Here is a 14,976-nt window from a genome sequence, read left to right on the forward strand (position 1 = left end):
GTACCATCATCTCATGGCCTGTATCATGTGGATGTTGATGTGTCAGTTTCGCTGTGTGTTTGTGATGGATAGTTAGAGTCATGTGTTTGAGGGAATTGTGGTCAGGTCTTCAGAACATGCATCAACATGTATTCGCCCAAAAAAATTCCCTTCGCTTTTCCCTTTTGTAAAAAACAAAACAGTGATGACTTCATAACTCCAGCAGAGTTTTCATTAGTGGGGTTTGTAAAGGCAAGCATCACTATTACTGTTGTTTACGTATTTTAGTGTTTGGTTCACTTAAACTAAAGGAGGGACCCAAGCCATATCTAGAGACCACTCATACAGAAATCTGACATACTACCTTATATGAACACACACACACATATATATATATATATATATATATATATATATATATATATATATATAATTTTAGCTAATGTATTTGGGGATACAGTGCATTCATTAAGTATTCAGACCTCTTCATTTTTTTTCACATTTTGTTATGTTGCAGCCTTACGCTAAAATGCTTTAAATTATTTTATTTGTTCACATCAATCTGCTCTCCATACCCCATAATGACAAAGCAGAAATGAGATTTTTGATAACAGGAAATTTATTAGAAAGACAAAACTGAAATATCACATTGACAGTATTCAGACCCTTCACTCTGTACTTAGTTGAAGCACATTTGGCAGCGATTACAGCCTCGAGTCTTTTTGGGTATGATGCGACAAGCTTGGCATTTTCTGCCATTCTTCTCTGCAGATCCTCTCAAGCTCTGTCAGGTTGGATGGGGACCGTCGTTGGACAGACATTTTCAGGTCTCTCCAGAGATGTTTGATTAGGTTCAAGTCTGGGCTCTGGCTGGGCCACTCGAGGACATTCACAGAGTTGTCCCTAAGCCGCTCTTGTGTTGTCTTGGCTGTGTGTTTAGGGTCATTGTCCTGTTAGAAGGTGAACCTTCGGCCCAGTCTGAGTTCCTGACGTGCTCTGGACTAGGGCTGCAACTAACGATTATTTTGATAATTGATTAATCTAACGATTATTAGAATGAATATTTGGTGATTATTGCAATGATTAATCATTAGCTCATAACCGATTATTCAGCTTGTGCCCTGACATAAAAGGTTGTATTAAAAGTGCTTAATTCACTTGGAAAAAAACCTACTTTTTATTAAGTTTAATTCAGTAATTCAGTCTTGTTTCCCATTTAAATCCTTCCATCTTTTAATGATTCCGTCTAAAAATCCTTAAAACAAGATACATTTACTTGAGAAGCAACATATAAGATATTTAGACATGCTTTAAGAGAATGTATCTTAAATATAAGAGTATTTTTCACTTGGATATACTTCTGCGAGTGCAGTAAAGACAAAATATACTTATATTCAAGATCTATTCTCTAAAAGCAACTTTAAATATCTGATATGCTGCTTCTCAGGTCAATGCATCTTTTTTAAAAGGACTTTTAGATATTTTAAAATATTTATATTTGTAATATTATATTCAACATTCTCAGTTAACTATGTTTTCTTCTGCAGTATAGCTGCTAAAGTAAATATACGTTGTTTTAAAGGAGTTTTAGATATTTATATTGGAAAACAAGACAAAACAAAACAAATCAAAAACGTATTTTGTTGCCGTGTATAATGGGGCGAACACTACCCTCTCTCACTTTTCTGTTCACTTCAATCCATCATTAACACACACAAAAACAAACTCTCTCTTATTAATAAAGCTGCGTATTGCCCGTTTTCTTCATTCCAGTGACACATATATTATGATTCATTAAGCGTGTGCGCTCGAGGGATGAGCGTCCCGTGACAGAGTGTGCATCAGCCGGGTGCAGTTTCAATCTCTTCCCCCTTAGATCAGGACACTTTATGCAACTCATAGAAGAGAGACCGCACAGAGAAATGCCAGTTTCAGAGTTTGTAGTTATATACATGATCTGCTTCTGTATTATTTGAACTTTAATAAAGCTATAACGCATTAAATACAACTGCATTATAGATGTAACGCCGGGGTGTTTCCTTTAAAGACGCTCAACACGCAAGTTTTGCTTCAGCGGAGCAGCAGCTCCGGCTTCAATTATTCCACAACAAGAGTGCTTCTGTATTTACTTATTTTGTATTTTTGCATTATAATTCCCTCAAACTTTCCGATCTACATCAGCTGAAGCTGTTTGGAAAGTTTAGAGTGCATCTGTGATCGGTGTAATTCTTCCTCTCCTCAGTCAGAACTGTAGTGCTGCTCTCGTGCGTCATCATTAGAGTTTTGGATGATCTCATGTTATGTTAAATCACATCAAACGTCTATTTGACAATTCAAATTTTTGACGACAATTTTCTGTTGTTGATAATGTTGACTAATCGTTTCAGTTCTACTCTGGACCAGGTTTTCATGAAGGATATCTGTATTCTGCTGCGTTCATCTTTCCTTCAACCCTGACCAGTCCCCCAGTCCCTGCCACTGAAAAACACCCCCACAGCATGATGCTGCCACCACCATGCTTCACCGTTGAGATGGTATTGTGCAGGTGATGAGCGGTGCCTGGTTTCCTCCAGACATGACACTTGGAATCGAGTCCAAACAGTTCAATCTTCATTTCATCAGACCAGAGAATCTTGTTTCTCACACTCTGAGAGTCCTTTAGGTGCTTTTTTATGTGTCTGGCACTGAGGAGAGGCTTCCGTCTGGCCCCTCTGCCATAAAGCTCAGATCGGTGGAGTGTTGCAGTGATGATTGTCCTTCTGCAAGTTTCTCCCATCTCCACACATGATCTCTGGAGCTCAACCAGAGTGACCATCGGGTTCTTGGTCACTTCTCTTACCAATGTCCTTCTCCCCCGATTGCTCAGTTTGGCCGGGCGGCCAGCTCTAGGAAGAGTCCTGGTTGTTCCAAACTTCTTCCATTTAAGAATTATGGAGGCCACTGTGCTCTTGGGAACCTTCAATGCAGCCAAAATGTTTTGTAGCCTTCCCCAGATCTGTGCTTCAACACAATCCTGTCTCTGAGCTCTGCAGGCAGTTCCTTTGACCTCATGGCTTGGTTTTTGCTCTGATATGCATTTTCAGCTGTGAAACCTTATATAGACAGGTGTGTGCTTTTCCAAATCATGTCCAATCAAAGTGTAGAAACATCCTAAAGATGATCCAGAGGAATGGGATGCACCTGAGCTAAATTTCAAGCATCATAGCAAAGGGTCTGAATAAGTTATGTCAATGTGATATTTCAGTTTTTTAATACATTTACAAAGTTATCAAAAATCTAATTTTTGCTTTGACATTATGTGGTATGGAGTGCAGAATAATTTTAAGCATTTTAGCATAAGGCTGCCACATAACAAAATGTGAAAAAAAAAAATGAAGGGGTCTGAATACTCTCTGAATGCACTGTATGTGACCTGCTACATCATTTTGAGTCTCTTTGAACCAGATATAATTGTGATATAATTATTATGTTTTTTCTCCAAACCATTTTCGAGATCAATTGAGTTGGTCGATATACTACCGGTCAAAAGTTTTGAAACACTCATTCTTTATTATAATTTTCTTCACATTTTAGAATAATAGTAAAGTCATCCAATCTATGGAATAACATGAATGGAACTACGGGAATTATGTTGTGACTAAACAAAATCCAAAATAAATTAAAACTATGTTATATTTTAGCATCTTCAAAGTAGTCACCCTTTGTCTAGAATTTGCAGACATGTACTCTTGACATTTTCTCAGCCAACTTCTTGAGGTATCACCCTGGGATGCTTTTTAAACAGTATTGAAGGAGTTCCCATCTATGTTGGGCACTTATTGGCTGCTTTTCTTTATTATTTGGTCCAAGTTATCAATTCCAAGTCATCAATCTTTTCTTTTTTTTAATTAAATTTTAGTTTTGAAATACTGTGAAATAAATTTATATGGTGGCACAATTACATTTCTGTCTACAAAACTAATTTCAAACATTTAAGCATACGCCTTCAGATCAAAAGATTTTTAAGATCATGAGAAACATTTCAGTCGAGTGTTTCAAAACTTTTGACCGGCAGTGTATAAGGCATAATGTTCAGTCAGCCCATCATAATCGCATAATAAACCCATACAGAGTGATCAGGATGTGAAGAAGAGTGGTCTTGTATCAACCTGAAGGGGTTTATTTTAGTTTAACAATTGGTTGGCTGTACATTATCCCGCTTATTACACGGCTACTAGTGATTAGAGTCTCCAGAAACAGCTGAATTCCTCCTCCTGTTTGCATCAGAGTTCTGTCTGTGTTTATTTTGCGAATGACTGAAATCTGATTGCTCATTATCCAGCTTATTACAAAACTACTTGCTAAATATTATTATTTTTTTATATTTTCTTTTAACTAAGCAATAGTCTTAGTTTTATTAGATCTCAGTGCCACGTTCGACACAATCAACCATAATATTCTCCTCAATCATCTAGAATGTATGGTTGGCATCCAGGGGATGACCCTCCAGTGGTTTTCCTCCTATCTAAAAGAAAGGACGTTCTCTGTGAATTTAGGTAATTTTTCTTCTACTTCAGCACAGTTTGGTGTCCCTCAAGGGTCAGTCTTAGGACCCTTGTTATTTTCACTGTATATGCATCCTCTGAGCTCTATTTTTAATAAGTACAGCATATCTTATCACTGTTATGCTGACGATTCCTCATTTTATTTCCCAGTGAGTGTAGACAAGAATTGTTCATCTGAGAATGCCCTAAATTGCTTCAAAGATATTAAACATTGGCTGGCAAACAATTTCTTACAATTAAACGAAGTTCTGATTTTAGGTTCCTCTATGTCCTACTTGCCTGAACTGGTTGCCCAGTTAGGTCCTCTGTTGTCGAATGTACAAGATCATGTGAGGAGTCTTGGAGTGGTTTTAGACTCATCATTACATTTCAATAAGCAGATCAGTGCTGTTGTCAAGTGTAGCTTTTTCCACCTAAGATCTATCGCTAAAATAAAACATTTTTCTTTCCCATAAAGACATGGAAATTGTGATCCACTCACTTATTTCATCAAGGTTAGACTATTGTAACTCATTGTAAATTTGTTTGCCCCAAACTGCATTATCCCGCCTACAGCTAGTTCAAAATGCAGCAGCTAGGCTTTTAACAGGGTCAAGAAAGAGGGATCACATTTCCTCGGTTTTAGCATCTCTACATTGGCTTCCAATGAAATTCAGGGTCGATTTTAAAATTCAGATTTTTGTCTACAAGGCGCTATCTGGTCTCGCGCCCCAATATATCAGTGACCTTCTACACCCTTACTCCCCAACCAGAGCGCTCAGGTCTTCTGATCAACTTCTATTGAAGGTTCCTTGTTGCCGCTATAAATCTAAGGGCTTTATCATTAGCCATTTTTAAATCTTCTTTAAAAACATATTTTTATTCTGTGGCTTTTGAATAGATCATTGAATAGGTTGAAATGGATTGATACATGATGTTGTTTTTAAATGTTTTTATTTATTTTATTATGTTTTATATTTAATTTTAAATCAATCTGTTTTTATTGATTTGAGTCGAAATTATTTGATTAGCTTACTTATACAGATCAAACAGTGTTCAGGGAAGTAGGAAAGATGACTAACAATACCCGGATGACCAGTCGTTATTCCCTTTGCGATGATGTACAAAATGTTATCATCAATAGTCTAAAACATATTTTTCTGATGATTTGTTTAGCATGATTTTCCTGCTGGATGGCATATTTTGTTTTTAAGATATAACATTGGATTATTCTGCTAAGCAAGCTCACGGACAAGGACAAATGGCTATTTTTTAGAAAACTTCCTAAGGTAAAAGCATATATAACGTTTTTAGCTATTTGGGGCTTACAGCAGCAGTTATCGGTGCATTAAAAGAGATGTTTATATTTGATGACTTACAGAAATCATATTTCACTTTGTGATTCTTTTGAAAATCTTTCAAACTGTGGTATTAGTGCAACAAAATAAAGTGCACAGTCGCATTCGTCTTGGTGAGGTATTCATGCAAACTCAGAGAGTGATGTCTAAAGTGAATGTAAACAGTTGGGAAAAAGCAGATTTGTATCAAAGTTTTGGACTTGTTAGTGTTAATGTAACCTATTACATTGACCTGCTGCTGTTGTTAATATTAATCAAAGAACCATAAGAAAATGAGAAACTCCCTCACTGTTCTTGACTGGATAATTTCATTATCTTTAGAAAGTATTAATGTATTATACTGTACATTATACAGTGAAGATCAGTAGTAATTAGGCTCTATGTAGCATTTCATTCTGAATGTTTATTGAATACTTGATACTGCTGTTAAAATATGTAAAGCTGTTAACAATTTTAATTTGGTATTTTTTGTTCTATGCTCTGCTTATTCGGCCAGTATGTGGTTTGAAGTTGTCCTGCTGAAAATGCCAGGACAAGATGGTGGTAAAGACAGTGCTGGATGGCAGTATATGTTGCTTCAAAGTTTTTACATATCTGTCGGCATTCATGGTGTTCTTACAGATGAGCAAGTGTGGTGATGGGGGTGTGGTCATGTGTCTGTTTGCAGGAGAGAAGGAGTGGTGTGGCTCGTCAAGCTGGTTGACATGATTTCTAACAGCTGTTTCTTGTTACAGTGATAGCGGGGAGAGACCTCAAAAGCACCCAAAACACACCAGAGAGCGGAGAGAGAACGACACAAGAGTGCAGCAACTGGTGTGCCATATTTGTGTGTTTTATTGTTTTATTGTGAAGCTGAAGATTGAGAAGTTTGTTAACTGAGATTTTTTTGTTTTTGTTTTTTTTTTACATTGAACTGACTGAAATAAGAAAAGCACTGAAAAGGCTGCGCTCATATACTGAAGGCAGAAAATAAAAGCCTACCTGATGCGTGCCACTGGTCCCCCATCTCGCCTTCCATACCCAAACTTTGAATGTGTGTTACAGCGAGTTACCCATGCCACGGGCACTGGCACACCCCTGGCACATACAGACACTGGCTTTTGGACCTGATGCTGATAACAGCTTGGATGGTCCTTTTCCTCTTTGGCCTGGATAACACGACGGCTGTGATTATCAAAAACTATTTAAAATGTGGACTCTTCGGACCAAAAAACGATGTTCCACTGTTCTACTTTCCATCTAAGATGAGAACGAGCCCAGAGAATTCGGCAGCGCTTCTGGACAGTGTTGATGTATGGCTTCTCCTTTACATAGTAGAGTCTTAACTTGCATCTGTGGATGCAGCGGCGAATGGTGTTGACTAACAAAGGTTTAATAAAGTAATCCCAAGACCATGTTCATGATATCCATTACAGATGAATGATGTTTTTTAAGACAGTGATGTCTGACGGATCAGAGATCATGCGCATTCAGACGTTGTTTTCATCTTGCCCTTTACGCACCGAGATTTGACCAGATTCCTTGAATCTTTTAACTACATCGTGCACTGCAGAGGGTGAAATGACAAAAATCCTTCCAATTTGTCTTTAGGGAACATTGTTCTCAAAGTGATGGATTATTTGCTGAAGCATCTGTTGGCAAATTGACAAGTCTCGACTGATCCATGCTCTTGAAGGACTAGGCTGTTTTTGGAGGCTCCTTATATACTATGACACGATTGCCTCACCTGTTTACCACCTCCTGTTTCACATCGCCTTGTTATTTCAACTCGTCAAATTGTCATTAGTCTTAAATTGCCCCTGTCCCAACTTTTTTGGAATTGGGGTTATAATGAGGTTTGGTGATTGTCACCATTATTAAAGTTGTTAGAGTTGAGGTCTGTTGTGTGCCTATGTCAAACAATTGTAAATACTGCCTTGCCTTGTAGGACATACCTCTCTTCAGAGGCAAAGACTGCAGTTTACTTCATGTCAAAATAATTGAAATGGTTACAAAATTAAATTTCTTGAACCTGTGAATTAATAGTTGGTTGAATAAGAAATTAGTATTCATCTCAACAATAATTTTTGCATTTAGTGAACAAATGCACATACAGAGGACAATATTTAAGAACTCAAAAATCTTACTGCATCATGCTGCCTTGATTTTTTTAAATTTTCTCAACCATTCTTTTTTTACAGTGTATGATTGGTGAAAATATATGCTACATATAAGAAAACTGAATTTTTTTACATTTTGAAATGTATTTTGTTATCACTGTATAATACGGTTCTATTCATTAACATTAGTAAATGCATTCCTATAATTATCACACTGAGAATCTATGGGTTCATCCAAAAGCTGATCAATGTTGCGTTAAGAGGCTTTATATGGAGGATGAAAATAAGGTGTATTTTGAACTGTTCTGAGACCAGTGCAGACAGACAGCACACTGGAGGTTAAGTCATTCACTAAATAGGGTGCAAGGGAGCATCATATATCTCTCTATAAGTACATTCACTCCTAAAATCTGACCAAAAGTTCAGTTTCAGGCTGCAGATGATGTTTGGATCACTCAACATGTTTGACAGACATGTGACAATGATAATCAGTACATAGATTCAGAATTTATAATGTATAATCTTATTTTATCATGGTTGGCAGTGATTGGATGATGCTGGATATTACTTTCAATCAGAATTAATTATGCTAATTTCTGATGTATTGTCTGTAACGTCTAAAAACATGAATAATCAACACTCCTGGAAACATAATAAACTATTTGATGAAAATAATCTGACTTTCTGTAGATTGGTATTATTTAAAAGTTCACAGCTTGATATACAAGCAGTATATCAAAATGCTGTATATCATAAAGACTTGGGATGGACTCTTTTGACTTTAAAAAAACAAAAACACCCTAGCAACCACACAGCAATGTGTTCAAACCGCTCAGAAAACCTTAGCTACTGCATAGCATCTCTACATAATGTCTAGCCAGAGAACGCACCAAGCGGGCATGTGAGACAAGTGCATGTAAGGTTGCGACAAAAATATGTGACGCCAGGACTCTTCTTCCTTCCTCTCTGTCTCCATGGAAACGCAAAGAAGGAACATACATTACAAATGGTCCTTTCTCAACAAGAGAAACAACAATTTATTGATAGCACATGAGGCCGTTTAGACACTAGCATTCCATGTGGTGATGCTAGTGGTACAAAAATTACACACTTCAGCTTTTAACGTCCCTTTTTAAAACCAAACCGAACCCTCCTACCTTCACCCAACACCATGTCCTTGAGTTTCTCCACGGCCTCTGCGAATCGTGCGACGTCTCTAAGCAGCAAGGGAATATCCTCCACCTCGATGACTGACGTCTCCACACCATCCGCCACATGTCCGTATGTGAGAGCGGCCCGTACGTAGCCCTTGTGGAAGCCCCATGTCCCAGCAGTCTGGAAGGGGAGCCCGGCGGCACTGGCGTGACGGCTGAGACCCGTCGGCCGTTTGATTGAAACGGCATGCGAATTGCACCCAGCCAGCTTAGAGTGGGATGCCGGTGTTCCAGGGCAGGACGAAGGGACAGAGTCTGGAAGGCCCAACGTGCATGGGCCGTCGATAGTGTCATAGTGAGAGCGTTCCTGAAGAATGGACAGCTGAGTTTACCAGGAGAATGAGAGAAAGAGAAAGAAAATTGAGATATGGAGGAAGAGAACGGTATGATTATAGTCTGTTTAGAGGTGAATTTTACAAACAGGGTTAATGACTGTTATTGGACAGGTGGAGTTCAGCACATTCACTATCAACATGAGACACTAACATTTGGTGAACATAAAGTAACACAATACTGCATGTCTTTGTTGTAATTTGAAACCTTACAAACTTCTTTTTTTGAAATGTTTTGCTTGAAAAGTGCACTTGTGTCTAGAGGTTGACCGATAGTGGATTTTGCAGATACGGATATCTAAGGTGGTGGGAAAGGCCGATGACCGATTAATCAGCCGATAATATTTTTAAATTAATGATAAAAACATGTTTTGGTTCTTTCCTTACTATGACGGGAACAGACATTAAGGCTGGGTATCGATACAGAGTTCCAGAGTCGATTCCGATTCACAAGCACACTTCATTCACACTGCACAGCGGTCTTGTAAGTTATGAGAAGCATGAATACCATTAAATAGGCTTTGCCAGTGGCTCCCAGTCGCCTGACATTCATCGAATTTTCAATGCAGGAAAAACCCTGAAAAGGTCACCCGCCAAAATGGCTAGTGATGGAGTTACCTGCCACTGCCGATTTTTACCTGTGTTTGGCAGGTTGGTGGGTGTTAATTTCAAAACCCTGGATATATTATATTTTGTTACATTATTATTGTTTAATTGCATAATTTGTACTATTTACAGGTATTTACATTGATCTGTTGAACATGTGCTAAAAATCGGTACTGTCTCTTTAAGAAAACTGGCCTTTCTGTAAAAAGCATCTTTAAATTAGCCCATGATAACGAGAGAGACTCGAATGGCTTTATTTAATCAGTGCTATGCGTGATTTGAATAAAACGTTTATTTTTTGCGAGTGATTTCCTCTCATTGTAGTGGAGGGTTGCACATGGAGTAAAAGATCGATCCATGTCTTTTGAGAATTTATATCGAATCGACCAAATGAAAAATAAAAAAAACAATGAATCGAAAACTACATTTTTTGGCCCAGCCCTAACAGACATAGTGGTAACAAGAGTCAAAATTTGTACAATTCCAGATGCTGTTTATTATTCAACCAAAATCCCAGTAAATAAACAGTAGGGATGGGACGATATATCTCGATATTTTTGCGTCCATGTGATTATAAATGAAGTGACCCGTCAAACATCATAATCTCTCTCTCGCTTGATTGCAACCCCACTGCGCTTTTTTCTACACTGTTTACAGGGTTCACACAAGATCCTTAAACTGCTTTTAGAAATGTAAATACTGGAATACCTGGAAAATCGCCTTGTTTTAATGAAAAGTGCTTGAGATTAAAGCGGATCGTTTCCTCCGTGTAATGTGTGTCCATCAAAGATGAGGCGACTCCACTTTCATTGAATAATGTGTCTTAATATTCTTTCTGTTCTTTACAGTCAGATAAAAAAAAAGAAAAATAAATATTAATTTTAATTAGGGATGGCACCGATCCAATACCTAGATCGGTATCGGGTCCGATACTGACGTTTTTACTCGGATCTGGTATCGGTCCGACGAGCCGATCCATATCTGATATTGCATGTTGTTCACTGACGTTACTGTCAAGCTCAAAGAATTACATAACCTTCAATTCACCATTAAAATAGTCCATATAACTCATGCAAATATTCAGGCTCTTACAGTCATCCAAAAGTGTTTAATAATAAATATACAGTCAGCATGCACAGCCAAGTAGTCTCTGGCACCACGCTTTACTGAAAGAGCCGCTCTGCCGACACACACACATAAACACGCGCAGATGCTCGTGATACGCTGCTCAGCGCAATATGTGGTCGTTCCACACAAACTCCATCTTAGATGTAGATGATCAATATTTCGTTCTGCCTATAACATGCATTGAGAATGGCACCAGACAATCATTTTGCCAGACGTTGAATGAGAAGCATATTACACTACTGTTAATTAGCCTACAAACAAACACTCAAACACAGACTTCCTGGAGCGCTCAGTGCCGGACTTTCAAAATAAAAGCCTTAATAAATTACAACTGAAATGTATTACCAATGTATAGTACAATTACTATTGTGTGAATTATAGATGTTTTAAACTCATTAAGAAAAAAACAACACTGGTATCGGATCGGGATTGGTATCGGCCGATACTGATAGTTCAGGTATTGTAATTGGAAGAGAAAAAATGGTATCATTCCATCGCTAATTTTACTCTCGTGCAGCATGGATGCGCTTAATAAACTGAGAGATTCTCGCTGATGTTCGCTGAACCGGAACACTGCGAGTTGCTCGTTGAACTCTTAAAGTGACAGTAACCTTATTAGTGTTTCTTATACAAATGAATGTAAACTCAATGTTATTACTTATAAATTATACACATTATTTCAAACAGTGATAGCTCATGTCATTATTATATATACAATTTCATGATATAATGTTAATTAATATAATGTAGAATTTGTGCATTTTTACTAAGTTAAATTTAGCTTATAATGATGATGACAAACAAATGATTAAAATATAAATATTCACTTTCACATACTTTTCAGAACAGGTTTTGAACTATAAACAAGCCGGTAACAAACCGGGACTCTTATTTTGAAATGACTGAGACTTTGCCCTGTTACAATGATCTATATTATGTATTAACCCAATAAAGCTTTTCATAGCCAATATATTCACCAGATGAAGACTTCTGTGTATATGCATTTCACCAAATGAGGTTTAATGAGGAATAAGGTTTATTATCATTCACAAAATATGTAGTTGGAGACACAATGTACTTGCTGACGGGGTACGTTTCCATATAGTCGCATTTTTCTTTGCATGCATTATCTAATCAAAATAACAAAATATGCATTGAAGTGAGGATAAAAAAGTATGGATGAACACTGATCCGGCCACAGAGGAACAAGGACGAATAATAAAAAATAAAAAAAACAATCAGCATATATTTTTACCGATAACCGATTATTATCGGCACCGATTATTATCGGCACCGATTATTCGGTGAAGCCAACATATTGGTCTACCTCTACTTGTGCCACCTTTCTTTAAAATAAATGCCACTTACTTTGATATTTTGCACAATGCAATAACAACACTTAGTAAGTGTTAGCTAAATGGCCCACTACTTCTTAGCTGCCAGAGCTGATTTTATAAAGAACCGTGGAACTTAAAAAAATCGATATACATTCTATTGTTAATTTCTGGAAACGTAATTTTTTATTTAAGGAATATTTCGGGTTCAGTACAAGTTCATCTCAATCGACAGCATTTATGAGTTTCTTTATTTAAAAAAAAAAGCTAAAATCTGTGTTACAGTGAGTCACTTACAATGGAAGTCAATGGGGCCAATTCGTAAACGTTAAAATACTCACTGTTTCAAAAGTATAGCAACAAGATGTAAACAATATGTGTTAACATGATTTTAGTGTGATAACATCACTTACTAACCACATCTGTGTAAAGTTATAGAAAAGTTGCCATTGTGACAATGTCATCAAACCCTAAAATGACTAAAAATTACAATTTAAACAAATTTACAGTTCAAATAATACACAAGCTATAACAGAATAATTAATGTAAGTGCTTTTATAAAATTATAAGCTTCACATTTCTGCCTTTAAACCCTCCAAAAATTGGCCCTATTGTTTTGGCCTCATAATAGCATTATGGTTATTGATTGGACATTTTCTCCATTCTAGAATGAGAAATTCCTAACAAATACATCTGACAATTTTTCCCATCCATATTCTAGAGCCTCCTGTAAGCCTAAACTTGCTCTGGTATGACTCAATTTTGACTTCCTCTACAAATTATTTTAGGTGCCGCTTGCGACACTGAAACACACTAGTGTTCTCAGATTCGTGCATGATTCATTCTTTGGAGACGATTCTTATTTTAATGACTTGGTCGAACCAATTCGCGAAACCTTTAATCACTCAACTGAGGTATGACTTTGTTAATGAGTAAAACATAACTTAATATAACTTAAAAGTTAATATCATTAATGCATATCAATAACATTGGGAATGTTAATTTAATTATGTTTTTGACAATATTGCTGTGGCACAATAAAACAGACATAAAATATCACAGTGATTGTGTAGTACTGTTTAGTAGTGATTGTTTAACAAAAATACAATGCAAAATGGCGCACAACGACTTTTAGGAGCGTTATTTTTTTCCCATTCGTATTCCAGCAACTCCCGTGATTGATATATTTAGACGTCAAATGATTGGACGAACGTTGTCTATACGTCACCAGCTTGACGACGCCTTCTGATTGGATGGTTATCGATTCTATAACTTCTGACACTTTGTCGTTCCGACAGTAGAAAAACTAGTTATGATGTAAACGGTTGAATAAATGTACTGGAAAGAAAATAGTTAGATATGTGTGACATATCACTTTGTCCTGAACAATAATGAGTGAAATGAATACGATTTTTTTTTATAACAAACTGATTTTTTGCCTGGCTCCCACATCTATAGTTTCACTGTATGCCAAATATAAGAAGATAAAATGTCAAGGTAACCACCACTTCCCATGAGATAATATGTATTTATGCAATTAATGTCAGACTTTTCTGAGAATGCTGTGGAAAATAAATGAATTGATGGTAAGCAACTGAAAATATTTCAAGGTAATTTTATTCAATTTAAAGCAGAACTTGAATTGACTGAATAATATATGGAGACACAAGCATTATTATAATTTTAAGACAGCAAGCTTGGAAAACAACATTTTTAATTCACAGTTGACAGTGTATTTCTCACTTTTATGTAAGCTAAGAAATACAAAAATGTCAATTATTTCTTACCATATTCCTAGAAACAGGGAAATACTGGGAGTCCTTTTTCTACCGTAAATCTACACGTTCACTTTCACTTTAGTAAAAAAAAAAAAAAGTCTTAAATATTTATCTGTTTCTCGCCCACACCTATCATATCGCTTCTGAAGACATGGATTAAACCACTGGAGTCTTATGGATTACTTTTATGCTGCATTTATGTGCTTTCTGGAGCTTCAAAGTTCTGGTCACCATTTGCTTGCATTGTATGGACCTACAGAGCTGAAATATTCTTCTAAAAATCTTCATTTGTGTTCTGTAGAACAAAGAAAGTCTTATACATCTGGGATGGCATGATGGTGAGAAAATGATGAGTTTTCATTTTTGGGTGAACTATTCCCTTTGTTCTAATTGTTAATTTGAAATATTATTATTTTTAATAAACATGTAATTTACATGACTTTTAATGTCTTGATATTAAGTTTGCTACACAAACACACATCTTGATCAATTAATTTTAGTTTAAACACTCTACCTATAGTTAAACGTTCTAAATTATTAAAAACGAATTGCAGAATTAATTAATGATAAGAAGTTAAATAAAAGAAGTGACAAATTATGTTACATATCGTATATATTGAGCTGT

The 14,976-nt window shown here is 36.5% G+C and overlaps 1 protein-coding gene across 2 annotated transcripts in view; it reads right to left on the bottom strand.

Moving 5' to 3' along the window:
* Window positions 1-14,976, bottom strand: part of LOC127443013 (rho GTPase-activating protein 45-like) — a 51,745-nt gene that overhangs the window by 35,468 nt on the left and 1,301 nt on the right. For both annotated transcript variants that reach the window (XM_051701482.1, XM_051701481.1), the window contains exon 2: window positions 9,117-9,495. In XM_051701482.1, the coding sequence (XP_051557442.1) occupies window positions 9,117-9,495 (379 nt within the window). The remainder of the gene's footprint in view (window positions 1-9,116; window positions 9,496-14,976) is intronic.

The sequence above is a fragment of the Myxocyprinus asiaticus genome, chromosome 6 (genome assembly GCF_019703515.2).
Source record: "Myxocyprinus asiaticus isolate MX2 ecotype Aquarium Trade chromosome 6, UBuf_Myxa_2, whole genome shotgun sequence".
NCBI classification, from domain to species: domain Eukaryota; kingdom Metazoa; phylum Chordata; class Actinopteri; order Cypriniformes; family Catostomidae; genus Myxocyprinus; species Myxocyprinus asiaticus.